This window comes from Chanos chanos, chromosome 10 (assembly GCF_902362185.1).
Source record: "Chanos chanos chromosome 10, fChaCha1.1, whole genome shotgun sequence".
Taxonomy (NCBI): Eukaryota; Metazoa; Chordata; class Actinopteri; order Gonorynchiformes; family Chanidae; genus Chanos; species Chanos chanos.
The window spans coordinates 20,099,435-20,115,254 of record NC_044504.1 but is presented as its reverse complement, the minus strand read 5'-3'; the positions used below and the strand labels follow the sequence as shown (position 1 = coordinate 20,115,254).

The window sequence follows — 15,820 nt, the reverse complement described above, 5'->3', positions numbered from 1 at the left end:
CACTGAAAGGAAATCGAACCTTTTAACAGAAGTAAAACTGTTCAAAGGAAAAAATCTTGATCTCAAAGACATGTCTGTCATAGTTTTTGGTACCCCTCAAATTCTTATAAACCAACTCTACTAGGTGTGTATTGATTTCAGATTTTGAATTTTAAGTCCGTCCGTGTCCTTGGGAACTCTGAAATGATTTCGACCAAATTTCCTTACTCATTCATCAACATGGGGAAGGTCACAAGACTCAAAGCTGACATGAGACAAATCCCTGGTTTTTATAACGCTGGCAATGGCTATACAAATATAACTAGTGCAGTTTTACAGGAAATACTCAGATGACGTGGTTTGTTGCTGCTGCCTATGTAATGTGAGACTGGACCAGAGACAAAAATTTTATTATGCAGCTTCAGTTTCAATTAATATATTTCTCATATTGACTTTTTGTTTACAAGTCAGGTCGCATCAGAAAAAAGCCCTCAGAGAGTTGTGCAAATGAAGTGATCTTCTTCAGCACACTTGATTTTCAGCGTATCATTTTAAAAGAATGACTGTTGTGACAAAGAGAGAAAAATAGTGAAGCAAGGACACAGTCAGAACTCAATATACAATAATGAATTATCAACTGAACAGGAGAAATTTTTACGTCCCTCTGTTTCATTTCACAGTTGTTTTTTCTGACTTCTATTAGTCAGAAAAAATAAATCACCGGCATGTTACAGAGTTATTAAGGTGCTATGTTATAAAATTACAAAACCTTTAAGAGAAAATAAAACATCACCAGACAAAATCTTTTATAATATATAATGTTAGCAAACTGGTCAACCTTGGTCTTGTGGGTAACCTTAATGTACCACTTTATAATTATTAACATTTATTAAAAGACATATCTCTGTTTAACTTTGCCATTATCTCAACACACAAAATCTTAGAGAATCTCGGTGATTTTTCCAATGAACATGAAGCCTGCATGTAAGAGACCACAAAAATATTTGCCACCTTTTGTGAAATCAACACAAACTGCATGGAATAAGTTTTCTGCTGAGCAGTACATTTCACGCGTGTGTGTTCATTATTAAGTCCTTTTCAAACTGAATACAGTGCATTCCATCTGATGAAGCTAGGAATAACACACACCCAATTAGCTTTGTCTGAGGTTATTAAAAAACATTTCAATAAACATAATTGATCTTTTCCAACCACAGATACCTGTGAAGTTGGTATTACAAAACATACATACAAAATACAATTCAAATTGTGTATCCGCAAGAATTCAGTATCCTCCTTTTTCTGTTTTTCCTCTTTTTTAATTGATTACAAATCATTATGAAAAAAAAAACCTTTTTTACATGAAGTTTTCTATGTAACTGCCACACAAGTCAGGGGGTGCCGTCATATTTTGATTTGACTGTTGTGGCCTGTAAAGCCCCTTGAGACTGTAAACAGTGATATTGGGCTCTAAATAAACTTGAACTTGAACTTGAACTTGAACTTTATCAAATGCCTTAAGAATGAGTTGAAATAAGAAAGCATCTGTTGGAACTGACAGTGGCTTGGGGTGGGGGGTGGATGGGATGGGAAGGATTTCAGCAGGGCTGCTCCTGGTACTGCCTCTCTGTGGCAGTGAAAAAGTCCTCCAGAACACTACGCAGGTATTCAAAGGTGGGTCTCGTTTCTGGGCTCTCCTTCCAGCACAACTGCATGATGCTGTAAAGGTCCTCTGGGCAGTTATCTGGACGAGGCATACGGTATCCTCGCTCAAGATTCTGAATCACCTCAGGATTGGTCATGCCTGGGAGAAAGGGGGAGAGACAGGGAAAGAGAGAGAGAGAGAGAGAGAGAGAGAGAGGGAGAGGGAGAGAGGCAGAGACCAAGGGAGAGGGAGAGAGAGAGAAAGAGAGGCAGAGACAAAGGGAGAGGGAGAGAGAGAGAAAGAGAGGGGGGGGCAGTTTAATGTACAATGCCGGGAAACAATGTTAAACAACCAAGACAATGTTCTGCTTAACCACTCACTGTCCAAAAACTGGAGAACTTCATATGTTCAATTACTGATATTCTAAACATGTGAAAATGTGTATTTTGATTGACTATGAGGCACAAGTGCTAGTATATTAGATACATCCCATTGGACATCTGGAGCAGGAACAGCATGTTTGAGCAGAATATAAGAACGTGAAAAGCAGTAATGACAAATTTGTTGCAGAGGCCACAAGGTCACACTTTGTGTTTAGGAGAATGTAAAAGCTCATGTCACTGACCTGGGTAAGGGATTCGACCATAGGTCACAATCTCTGTCAGCAGGATTCCAAAAGACCATACATCTGATTTGATGGAAAAGGTGCCGTAGTTTATTGCTTCAGGAGCAGTCCACTTGATGGGGAACTTGGCACCTTTAACACAGAAATTGGTTCATTTAGTCAACTAACATTAACCCTACAGTATACTTAATTTCCATGGCCACAAGATGGAGCTGCATATCACCTTTTATCATTTCAAAGCAGTACAATCTTAATGCCCACTGCTTTAAACAACAGACTTCCAGACTAGTGTGGACAACAACATCTAAAGAACTTTTATAATGTATGTGTGTGTGTGTGTGTGTGTGTGTGTGTGTGTGTGTGTGAGCGAGTGTGTGTTTTGGAATGGTCTGTGATATTTCAGGAACCATGTTAGTGTGGAAATATATATCAGGGGTGTTTCATTTGCTCTGATGATCTGAAGTCACCTTCTCTTGCTGTGTATTCATTGTTCTCAATGAGTCGGGCCAATCCAAAATCAGCAATCTTACAGATGAGTTCCTCATTCACCAGGATGTTGGCTGCCCTCAAGTCTCGATGGATGTAATTTTTCTGCTCAATGTAAGCCATGCCCTCTGCCACCTGTAGAGAGCAGCACTGCATTAGTGAAGAGCCAAAGCATTTGAACTGTGTGAGCCTGTGTGAACACTAAGTGGTTCAGGGAAGGGTTCACATTTAATGTTTTAGAACGGGGATGAGGAGTTTAATATTTTGCTTTTGGTCAATCTTCTCCCAGAACATCATTAAATTTGTAAAGTACTGTCGATATGTGGTGCGGTCTCTGTATATGCTGTACATTATAACATATTGCCTCATTTATGTATACATATATATGTATATATATATATTTGCATAGGCATGTATTTCTGTGTGTGTATGTGTGTGGGTGTGTGTGTGCGCACGCGCGCATGTGTGTGTGTGTGTGTGTGTGCGTGTGTGTGTGTGAGAGAGAGAGAGAAAGAGAGAGTCTTTTTCTCTCATTTCTTTCTCTCTCTATTTCTCTCTACTGTATTTGTGCTGAAATGGCACCTGTGGTACATAAGTGAGAAGACAAACACAGCCAAGTTCCTGAGACAGGGAGGGGCCTCTTTTCACTCATTTGACCTTTGCCCTTGAACTCTGTGCTCCACCCAGTTTTCGATACATTTTTTAGAAGGCCCTTTCCTGTCCGGTGACCTCTTGCCAGCTGAACTGCTTTAATCTGCCACTTCTACAGCTGTACCTGTATTAGTTCCATTTGTTGTCTAGCACAGAGGGCAATGTTGTTGTGACTAATAAATTCAATCAGACAAATATCAGTACCACAGGCTGTCACCAAAAGTATGTCCTTGATGACAGTGCAAAGAAGACTCAAACCATGAAGGGCAGATTATTAGAGGATGTAACTCTGAAGATCTGTCTGTGTGCTAGCTTGTGGAAGGAAACACTCCTCCCTTTATAAGTGTGTGCGTGTGTGTCAGTGTGTCTAAGAGAGAGAGAGCGTATGTGTTTGCCCACATATTTTTGTATGTGTGTAAAGGGTAAAAAAATATCACACAAAGGTGTGAGGAGACCACAGAGATTTGGGACTTAAGAGAGATTTGCGTGTGTGGCAACAATTTTGGTAGAGACAATTAAACGAGAACACCTAATCTCTGTCTATTCTCCTTATTTTTTCACTCTCCCTGTCTACCACTCTTGTGAGGCGGACACGCTCCATATATCAAACAAAGTTACACTTCTCTGGATAACACAGTCCTTTAAAAAAAAAAACCTGTCCCCACCCTCTTTCTTAGATTCATGAAAACTGGAAAACAGCACCTTCGTTTATAACCCACAATTACTTGTTGAGGTTCTACTGACGGCAACCAAGCATCGTCAAGTTCTGGATCACGTCACATAATCTGCTGCTCCCTGATCTGTGAGCCTGTGATAGAGGGTCTCAATAGCATCACTGTTTGCATCACTGCTTGAAGACATTCTCTGCTTAAACACATCCACTGTGTATCTATAGAAAACAGACAGCTCTCGCTGTGTCTGCTCTGTAATACATCTTAAAGCCATTACCACCAACACCACATGCTTGTCCAAGGATGCTTTACATTGCTTCCCTGTGCACATATGAATTAGCTTAATTAAATGTTCTCATTCACTGAGTGCCACAACAATTATCTATGGCCTTTAGGCCAGGTCACCACACAAGCACTATTCCGCTGATGACGGAACATGTCAACATACTTCTCAGTGTTCAACGTGTTACAGCGAGTCTACATGTGAGGAAAGACCACACGTTCATGAGTGAATGTGTGTGTGCATGTGTGTGTGTGTGTGAGTGTGTGTGCACTAGTTCATAAGTACATCTAGCAGGCCAATTTTCACTATGACACAGTTTTTTGTGTTAAGATGTCTAGACATGCCGAAAAAGCTGGTCCTCAGAGCACACAAGACTCTATTGTTGCTCTGAGATTACGAATGTCGCATTATATTGAGAGCTGCTTAACAGTCCGTTAGAGAGATCTGCTGCAGCTGTAGAAAATGCATCAGATAGGGGGAGAGAGAGAAAGAAAGAGGGCGAGTCAGACAAACTGCGATGTCCGTAACACACAGCTGAATTTTTTCAGACACGTGCTGTCTACAATCAAATCAGGTCATCCAGAACAACACGGGTAATCACCCTTTTTTCCAAGTAAAAAGAGTTGTGGAAAATAAAATAGGCTCTACTGAATCATTTTAAAACAGATCTTTGGAGTGAGGTATATTTCAGTCATTTCAATACATTTTTTATCAGCTGATGAAAGTTATTACTCTTAAGCTTGTGAATTCTGTGTCCTCTTCTCGTTACACTCTCCACCCTTTCATTCATCATAGCTGCTCTGGAGAGTTTACAGTATTTGTCCATTACATATTTATTGCAGTAAAGGAGAGAGAAAGTTACAGAGAGACAAAAAAATCAGAGAAGTGAACAGAGTAGTGGAGACAACAGAAAAGAGATGACAGTTAGTTGTTGTTTTTTTAAGGAACAGTTCGACTTACCTGAGAGGCCATGTCAATCAATGTGTTGATGGGTAAACCACATCCTTCTGGAGTCTTCAGAAAGTCCACCAGACTACCTGCAATTTAGCACAACAGAGAGCTGTTGTTGTAAAAACATACATTGGATAATTATAGCTTTGATCAAAGGCAATATTATCAACCTGTTTTGAACAGAGTGGAAGAGGACAGATACTTTGTTTGATTATACAATAGCTTGAAAGGCCTAATAAGATTCATTAATTATATTGTGCTGAGGATAACATGGCTTCATAAGGTTTGCCAAAACATTAAAAAAAAAAAAAAATGAAACAGCGGTGGGTGAAAAATCTGGATAGTTGTCAGGCAAACTAAAGCAGGATGTTCCAAGGAAGTCTGTTCACCATTAGTCAACGCAATGCGTAGGCTCTTATGCTGAACTGTCTGCTTCTAAGGCACTGTTTTTGTGTTTTAATAGGAAAGAGTAATGCCAGTGGATCACAGCATACACAGACTGTAGGAAATAAGGAAATGCCCTAAGAAAAGCAGACTGAGGAAGGGACAGTCAGTCGGGATACGGGGGCCACATGATGCCAAACATAGCTCTTTGAAGTATGCCTGCTTAAGGGAGCGTAGGTCAAGGACAGAGGTTACGTTTCGATGCTCCTCCTTTGTTATTATTCAAACAACATTTTTATCCATGAGGTAAGACAACAGAAGGATGGAGAAAAGAGGAACATTCAAACACTCCTTCACAATAACAAGCAGTGGGACAACAGCGTGTCATTCAAAACACTTGAAATCACAACAAAAGAACATGAGCTTTGTGGCTTTGGCCAATGCTCCACAGGCCACTGTTGAAAAAGGCAACACAAAGCTGTGCCTTTCACACACGGGTCTCACCGAAACCACCCACCACAGCCAACGCTGTTGTGAAGGACCTTTTGTTGTCGTCACCCTCAATGTCAGGGCTCTGATAGGACAACTAGTCTTTGACAGGGCCAAAAGAAGCAAGCTATACAATGCCTATCAGATTACACAGGAAAAAAACAGGGCCTGCTCACATAGCTGCACAGTCAGTGTAGTTGTTCTAGAGGAATGAGGTAAAGAAGAGTATGCCATTGTCCGCACGGTAATGAGTGAAAATACTGTAAGAGCTAAAGGTCATTCTTTGAACACCTGCAACCATGGCAATATTTTACTGGTGTGGTCTAGCACTGCAACTTGGCTTTATGGACTGTTGGTTCCCAATTGGGGACAGCACTGTTGCTTTGGGTCTAGGGAACAAAGCCCTCCTTTCTCTGGTTGGCATTCTCAGAGGAAATGGAATGCATAGGGTACCTATGATGCAGTTTCTCATGTGGAATGCACATGGCCCGTTTAGTATAGAGGTCAGGTCATATTCATTCTTTAATTGGTGCTTACTGCTACTGTAATCCCACAGTACATTAAGAGAAGCAGTATATTTTACACATTTTAGAGGAAAATGTTAAGCGATAATGCTAAAATGCTAAAATCTGTGACGATAAAACATCTACTGTGAGTTGCATTTGGGACAAAAGATACCATTATTCAGGCATCTATTCCAATACATAGAGCACATTCTCCTGTATTTGTAAACTTATATAATTTTACAAACAAAGGAAAACATGCTCTATGCCTTGGAATATATATATGTGTGTGTGTGTGTGTGTATAAAAGATTTTTATATATATATATATACACACACACACACACACACACACACACACACACACACACACATACATACGTGTGTGTGTGTGTGTGTGTGTATATATATTACTTATTTATTTATGTATTTATTTATATATAGGTACGTAGGTACAAATACTCAGCGCTGACAGGTATCAAAACTCAGGTACTATTCTCTGTTGCTAGGAGGTCTGTTTCTATTTTAAGCACCATATACATAAGCGGATGTTGCTGTACTCTACAAAGGCTGAGGTTTTTGTCACTCAGTCTGCCTCAGAGGTTAAAGACGTCCTTTCTGTAATTCTGCATTCAAAAAGAAAAAAGACATCTTTTCTGTAATAGCAGTCCTGGGGAACAGTTGCGTTGGCTGTGGTAACACTTCTCCTAAGAAGACAATGAGTGGGTGAATTATCAACCCTTTTTTTAACACTTACATACAAATGTCTGATACTTTCCCATAGCCCTAAGGCTAGTCCGAAAGGGTACAAATTACCAGAAATATTTTTACAAAAGACCTGAAAATAATTACAGGCTATTGTTTTAGCTCTGTCTTGGATTAGAATCATTCCCATGGTGAACTTTGATTCAGTAAGACAGACAGAGGACATATCCAGACGCATTGAATCACACTAGCAACCAAGCTCCAACAGGACCATGACATCAAAGAAAGAAAGTATTTTTGTGTTTCTTGGTCGGAAGCCAGTGGGCTGGACTGCTCTTTGTGAAAAAAGTCTTGCATGCATGAAAGATGCACACACACAGATATTACTGGAAGCTGATCTTACGTAGAATCACCCCAACACCCCCTCACCCCCCACCTCGTTAATGCACAGGCATGTTAGATCACGAGAAATCATACGAGACATGGAAATTTTCGTGTCAGTGCCGACTCTGCACAATTACAACTGCAGTGGAAAGGCAGGTGGTGACTAAACTGGCACCTTTTTCATGAAAAACTGGTATTTACGGAATAGATACCCACAGAGCATAGCATAGATAAACATGTGCCACCTTGGCTGATTAAATTAAAGCCATATCCACATTCAAAGAAAGTGAGGGGCAGGTGCTACTAAAAGCAGCTGTTTGTGGATAGTCCTGGCTGCAGGGTAGCAGACAGTATTGAGTCATCCAGGGATGAATATGTGAGCCAATAAAAACACATGCACACACATACACAACCGAAGACGCTCATATTGACTCATACTGAAGACTGATTACCTGGTAGTAACAAAGTACATCCTTACAGTCTTATTGAACCTCTTTGTTCACAAAAACAGTGTTATGTGAGTCTAACTGTGGTAACACTGATGAAGTATGAACATAAATTGGTCCACGGAAACATGCTTGAATGGGGTTTAAACCGTGTATACGAATGCTTAATAAATGTTTATGATAGAGTAATAGGTTTGAATTTCTGACACTGCCGTTTCTGGCCTTGTCTAACCATCAGGGCTATTTCATCTTTCCATTAAGTCAGTAGCAGATATATTTTGGCAACCATTGTATATTTTCCAGTACTATGTAAAATCATATCTGTATAAGTGTGTGTGTGTGTTCCATTTTCACCATTTTCCATGAACTCAGTGATGATGTAGATGGGTTCCTGCGTCACCACGGCAAACAAGCGAACCAGACGTCGGTGCTGCAGGGACTTCATCAGGTTAGCTTCTGCCAGGAACGCACTGATGGACATAGCACCTGGCTTCAGACATTTAATAGCTACCCTCCGGTGGTTATTGTAAATGCCTAAAATAGAGAGAGAGAGGAACAGGGGAGTGCTGTGTGTTATTTTGTGTGATTTTCTTTGTGTTAGGAATTTATGTACTTCTCAATTAACTATTTATAGTTTGTTTATAAGCACAGGGTAAGGTAATGTCAGATGTTAGTGTAACTGTGGCCTAGAAATGAAAACAATTCAGTGACACATGTGAAAATATAGTCATGCAAAGCTCTACAACAGAATGTGATTGACTGGGGGTGTACTTGGAGCTAATCAGAATGTAGTGAGAGTCTTTTCTGTAAGCCCACAAAACCATACCTTCAAAATGAAAAAAAAGAAGAAAATGTCTTTCCTTTCATCGCTTCTTCTTCAGCTTCAGTGGTTTTTCACACCAGTTTTTCAAATTCAATATGTTTTCATGACTTTATATGGGGCAAAGTTTCAGTTTCAAAGTACCAGCTTAGTTGAAGAAACCAAACTACTCTACAATCTGGACATGGATGAATTTTCGGTACAGGAAGTAAACGCTCGGAGGTGATGATATGGTTTCATTTAGTCACCAGGCCACTAAAATGTAACAGTGAGGAAGCAACCGAGGTACTGTCAAGAGAGCCAGCAACAGGAAGAAGTAAATGTAAACAAAGCACTGAGATGTCAGCCAAGACCAGTGGGAGGATATTTTTAGCTCTGATATGAAGGGAAGGTGCACTACATTGTGTTTGCTGCTTGTGAAGGACAATGGGAGACACTCCCATCAACCGACAGATAAGCAAAAGGGAAAGAGGGAGAGCTGCCAGTTGTATCAATTGGTAGTACTCTCACCATCATAATGTTAATGCTTCCTTTTTTTTGGATTAAAGAAGAATAGAAGGCTAACAGTGATTATGTAATGACTATTTGCATGTTCTAGCATGTTTTATAATGGCAAAGTGAGATTAGTGTAGATTACAATTAAAAATAAATAATGAACAGTCACCAAATCATTTACCAAACCAATGTTTCACTCACTTTAATGACAATTAAAAAAAAAAAATCTCTTGCGTAGTTGCATAATAGACCCAGACCATTGTGGTGTTGAAGCTTTAATCCTTGTGGTTTGATGCTGATATTCACAATAAAAGCAATCAAAAGAAACCCAGACTCTGAGGCAACAGCAGTGTGTCTGTGTTTTGAACTTGTCTCAATGATTCATATCTGACATCAGAAAAAACTTCAGTACCGGCACTAACACGCCGGGGTGTTTTGGGAAACGCACACAGTTAAGAAAGGCTCATTCATAGGCTGTCTGGGTAGAACCACAGATTCTGGGTCAGCGCTTAATAACACAAAACCTTTCATTAAGCCTTGGACAAATGGTTGATCAAAGGTTTTTATCTAACATAGTTATATACATAGAGAGAAAAAAAAGTGAATATACAATAAAATATAACTGGACTGAATACTTAGTAATTAAGCACTCAGACATTGCCTGTAATAGAAAACCAAATGCTTCAGATAATTGGAAGTTTAGATTTTGGACTGCTGTCTCTACATCACTGAAACAAGATATGATCGTGAAGCTTCCACACAGCAAGTCTGTGTTTCACATAACCACTGTGTGGCATTTATGATTTCTCCGTCATCTGTCTAATGCTGTTATACTTAATGTAGAGCAAGAGGCTTCTTATTCATCTTTTCAAAATGATATGAGATTTATTGGCATCATGGAGTCCATTAACGTTTGCTAGGAACTCTAAATGCCAGTTTATGATTATGCCTTTCATAATGAATACAGCCCTTATGTTTTACGCTTGAGCAAGTTTGTTTGCCTTATGATTGCTGTTTAAAAGCACATACATACACGCCCGAGGCATGTACTTACCCATCCACACCTCTCCAAACTGGCCTGCGCCCAGTTTCCGCTCCAACTTGAGAGATTCTCGAGGTACCTCCCACTCATCCTGCCACCATGGCCTCTGTGGCATCTTTGTTTGACATGGCTTCACCAGACGGGTGCACAAACCATCTGCATCACCTGAGGAGATGTACAATAAATGTAAAATGGTGAGAAAGAGAGAGAGAGAGAGAGAGAGAGAGAGAGAGAGAGAGACTGAGAAGACCATAACAGACACAGAAAAACAGGGCAACAAAGAGACTAAAAGTCCTCAATGTTTCAGATTTCAGAGCTGATTGCCAAATAAGATAAGAATGCAATGAAAACAAGTGACTTTGAAAATCAAAACATTATAAACACAAGTCCTGATCTGCGGTAGTCAGGTATATATTCGTTCCAAAACTTTATGCCAGATGCTGAAGTCATATGTGGGCACATACGTGAGTAATGCTTGACCAGCTCCGACAGAGAGCTGAAAGAGATCTTTGCGGTGATGTAGAATCCTCCATTATCCAGGTTCCGGATTCTGTAGTGCTTGATGGTATCACCCATGTTCTGGTCCAAGTCCCTAATGGATAGTGAGTAACTCCCTGGAGAAACACAGAACTGTGGGGTCAGAGTGATATTCCTGAGGGAACATTAGGGTTGATCCCTGGCTGCAGGATGGCTCACTCCATCCATACAAGGATAGTTGAATGCCACAAAGTCAACTAATCATGTCAGAGGGTTCCTCTGACAATTTTGTTACAGGTAAAAGCATTGAGTGAATTGGTTCAGTGTTACATTACCTGTGATGCTGACAACTACTGGGCCTAGATATTGTGTAACTGTTCTTGCCTTTCACAAGTTTTCTTTAGGTCTATAGTGGGTCACTGCCTGGGGTACAGGAAACTGAGGTTGTTTTGTATGCTGTTCTGTGGGTTTGCTTCATACATAGTACAAAAGCATGACCTTTTGAGTTTAAGGTGCTGGTCCTAAGTCAGTCTGCTCTTACCTGGAGTGGTTTCACTTTCTCGAATGAGGAAGGAGCCTTGTGTGTTTCCTGGAGCCAGCAGTTGTCTCATGGCATCATTTCTGGAGAGGTTCTTAAAAAACCACCTGTTTGAATCACAACAGCTATGCTTGTAACAATCATCCAGTCATTCAAGTTAATGAATCCAATTTTTAAAAAACAAACAAACAAACAAACAAAAAAGTGCAGTTCAATGTGCAGCATTCACAAAACACTCAGTGATTGTTCACAACACTTGTATAAAGCATGTTGGTCACATTCTTCGATGTTCAATATCTGATCTATATCTCATCCTCCACATTGCTCAGTCAGTATTATGACCATACAACTAAGCTGTTATTTATAATTTATGTTGGATTTATGTGTAAGAATATGTGGCACAACACTGATCTGGAGAACATTTAGACTTATGTGAGATTTTAAGGGGTTGGTGGATTGGTGAGGCGGGAGTCATGTGTTCTAACATGTGACTTTTGGATTGTGGTTGCCTTGAGTGATCATGTTACAAATGAACTCTATAAAATCTTATCATGCAGATGATGTTTCCGCTCTCTAAAATCAGCTGGGCAGTCCCTGAAAGGCCCAGATTTATGCTAACTTCCCCATCTCATCGGCATTTCCAACTCCCACGTTGTGGGGCAAAGTTTGACGTTTTAGTGCATGTTCCTGTTTGTTATCCTTCATGATGCACATGTTGTTGCATTGTCTTTTCAGTTAAGTCTATTCTTCTTGCTAAGTTTAAACAATATTGAAATAGAGTCCATGTTGGTCAAGGAAAGTCATAAGCCAGTCTTGTTGAACAGTTCTGTCTTTAAAAAACATGAACCTTAAGTGAGAGTTCAAGTATCTCAACTATTTCTGGGTCCTGAGGGTGTTGTAGCCTTTCTTGCTGGCAGCTAAAGGGTCGTCTGAGGGCCTATTAAAGGTAAAATTTCAGTCTGATTCTAAAACTGCCCGTAACCTTAACCTATCTTTTACTTAATCTCTCATTTCAGTTTCCATGCGTAGTGTAGAGACCCTTTTAGAAAATAAGCTATATGAATCTGCAGATATTTTCCCTCTATAAACTACAAATATCCTTAAACCTGTTCAGACCTTTCCTCAAGGATGTTCTAACTAGTTTATTAGTGTGTATGGGTGTATATAGGGTCTTGCTGACTCACGGTTCTGTCTCCAAGCTGTCCAGTTTGGCCACAAAGTTTTGTGGGATGTAGCCCTTCTCTCCTGTGACCAAGGACTCTGCCATGTACCATTCAGGATCATCTCTGAATAAAACAAACCAGCGAGACATACTGAAAATGAAGGTGGACTGGTAACTCGTTCTGGCTGGTTTTACAGTACTACTGGTAGTACTGTGGTAAAGCTGAAGTAAATGTATGGTTTTAGTTCAAATTGGTTTTGTGTAGAGATACACAAGAGACAAAAAGTACAAACATATTTGAGGTATACTAAACTTGACAGGTTCAGGAATGCACTTCCATTACGTAGCTACTAAAAAGCTTCTGTGATTAGACAGCCATTTGGTGTTGAATTGACTGCCGCTCCAGCTAACCTAACCTAGCCCCCATCCTCAGCCCACAAGCACGCTGAGAGATCTTACGTGTTTAGGATCTTCATTTTATCCCCCTTCTGAAAGCCCAGGTCATCACTGTGTTGTGGTTCATAGTTGTATAGGGAAACCACCAGGTTCTCTGCAATATTGCAACACTGATTTTAGTTTAAACTGTGACTAAACTATAACAATCAATGAAGAAAATCTGGGAGCATAGCAAGACCTCAGAATTCCTTTTTTTTTTTTTTTTCAAATATATGTGTTAACCACGTGTTAAGTTTTTGTTCATGTTGATGTACCACAATAAAAAATGGAGACTTGATTAATGTTTTTCATAACAGCTGAAGAGCAAAAGCTTTACCATTAGATCTGTGTCTCGCTATTGCCAATGGTTAATGGGGTTATAAGAAGAGTGAAATGGTTCTGAGAATCTCACCCATAGGAGAGTTGGGTTGAATGTATTGTGGGGGATACGAATCCACATCTGCATACTGAAGCGGAAAGCAAGGAAAGACAGAGAATTTCAGTGACAAAAATAAATGTTACGAAATTAATAAAAAGGAGGGGGAACTGGAAAGTTCTTTTACTGGGAACTGGGAAGCTCTCTTGTTCACGAAACACAAACAATAAAAACAAATAATCATAGTGTTCCCTTAAGCGACTGCAGAAGAAGCTTTGCTATTGTGCTTTTGTTGTTTCCCTGCAAATTTACCTCAGCTGATCTAGCCCTGAAAAACATGTTATTCTCCTTTCATTCTAATTTAATAGAGTCTGATTAAGATGCAGGAAATGTGCGGGTTGTTCAGTAAATAGTTATGATCCTATCTGATTGCACAAACAAAAGCCAGCTTCCCTAGGATGTTTCCAAAACATGGTGACCAGGTCAAACTCCATCTAAGATGGCATATCAGGCTCGACAGGCTCGTATTAAACATGACCACTGTATCTCAACATTTCTTTTGCCTGCTCTCTGAGACTATTTTATATATATATATATATATATTTCTGTTATCTCCTCATTTTCTTCCCATTAGGGCAAAGACCACCAGTCCACTATTCCAGTACATCCCTCATGCACTGCATTTTCTACTCTATGTTGCTGCACATTTTTGCAACTAAATTCGGGCTCCGTGTGCAGCCATGTAATTGTGCATGTGATTGTAGGAGCTGCCTAGTAACAACAAAGATTGGGACCCTACTGTTACACCATTCAGTATGAATGTAGCCAGCCGTGTTACGAGACACCTCAAGTCGGGATTTGGACCCTTCATTCCAGTCGCTACACACATCTCTGTACTGTACTGCACTGCAGTGCTTTAGTAAGAGTCAAGAAACCCTCTACGTGCGCTTTTGAATATTTCACCTAAACTCACTGAATTTCCACAGAAATCTCTAAACTAAGACCCTGAAACGCTTTTAATCTGTAGAACAATGAGAGTTCGTTCCTTTGTGCATTTTGTGAGACCACTTCCGCAGCCTAGACGACATACCCACCTCCTTGCACTTCTTTTCACGCTCCAAACCTGCCCACAAACCATACAGCAACTTTGCAATCCTGTGACTGCATTTATGTCTGCACTACTCTTTTAGCTGTCAAGGCAAGCAGCCATGTCCTAAACTAACCACTTGTTGTATGTCTTGTGCACTCAGATATATTCCCTATACAGCCTGCTAAATATGTAAATGTAAATGTCCCATGATATCTTATCCCAGTGTGTAAACTAGACTGATTTGGTACTTTGAGAGCAAGAACTGATAGAAGATTCACACACACACACACACACACACACACACACACACACACACAAATGATACTTACACAGCCATGTGTGCACACAAACACACGTATGTGGACACACACACACTAACAACCTCACACATACCTGATTGAATGGCCTTGGGGGTACTGGGCAGTTGCAGTGCTCACATATTTCATCTAAGTTCTCGATGAAGTCGTCATCATAGTAATCAGAACTGCAGTTGCAGCCCATGGTTTCTGTGAACATGATCGAACAAGAACACGTTTTTGTTAAGGACAAAATGCATTCTCTGTCACTTGAGGTTAAAGACTTGTAGATTTGCTTGCATTTGATCTGTCATGCACAATTTATTTCACAATAAATTTCATTTAAATTCTGCAGATGAGAAAAGTTCGATTTTCTGTTTGTTTTCAAATCGGAGGGTAACTTACAGAGGGTAACAATTAAATAAGGAACTCTTCGTGGTTCTCAAAAGTCATTCTGTGAAGCGCACACCAGTAGACGAGCAGAAGGCCTCCTTCATTGTGGGGTACAACACCCTTGTAAACTGTCCCATGTTTAAAACTACTCCTTTTTGGAAGGTGTAAGCAAGACTGGACAGCAAAAACTTGTTCGAACCTGAAGCCATCTACCAAGTCAATCAGAGTATAAAAGTTGAATTTGGACTCCTTCTTGAATTAGTTAAATCCCACTGGCTGGAAAAGGCTGTGTGAATTGTTAAAATGTAGTAATGTCATAATTCTTTTAAATTCCACATGCATATTTTTATATCATGTGTTGGTCTGTGTTTCCATTTGTCAAAGTATCTGTCAAAACTGACCGACAAGAAGTAAAATCAAGCTGAGATTTTAATATATCTGCATCGATATCCAGGTTGTGTGCTTTGGCCTGAGCTGGATTTCTGTATGATGTAG

At 40.0% G+C, this 15,820-nt stretch overlaps 1 protein-coding gene across 2 annotated transcripts; it reads right to left on the bottom strand.

Annotated features, from left to right (window-relative positions):
• Positions 1-1,577: 1,577 nt before the first annotated feature.
• On the bottom strand, positions 1,578-15,137 carry lck (LCK proto-oncogene, Src family tyrosine kinase). Of its 2 annotated transcripts, none has more exons than XM_030785728.1 (12): positions 15,008-15,137; positions 13,583-13,630; positions 13,195-13,285; positions 12,758-12,859; positions 11,577-11,680; positions 11,023-11,172; positions 10,571-10,723; positions 8,556-8,735; positions 5,301-5,377; positions 2,717-2,870; positions 2,250-2,381; positions 1,578-1,783 (listed from the first exon to the last, which is right to left on the bottom strand). In XM_030785728.1, exons 1-12 carry the CDS (start codon positions 15,135-15,137, stop codon positions 1,578-1,580), a joined length of 1,527 nt encoding a protein of 508 aa, XP_030641588.1. The 2 variants fall into 2 exon arrangements, with proteins under 2 accessions (XP_030641588.1, XP_030641589.1); XM_030785729.1 differs by having other exon boundaries at positions 13,583-13,637; positions 15,030-15,137.
• Positions 15,138-15,820: the final 683 nt, after the last annotated feature.

Coding starts and splice junctions, on each gene's coding strand:
- lck (XM_030785728.1), bottom strand. CDS start 15,137: ATGGGCTGCAACTGCAGTTCTGATTACTATGATGACGACTTCATCGAG. Junction 12,860..13,194: donor AAAATGAAGATCCTAAACAC/GTAAGATCTCTC, acceptor TGTTTTATTCAG/AGATGATCCTGAATGGTACA. Junction 10,724..11,022: donor GCTGGTCAAGCATTACTCAC/GTATGTGCCCAC, acceptor ACATCTCCTCAG/GTGATGCAGATGGTTTGTGC.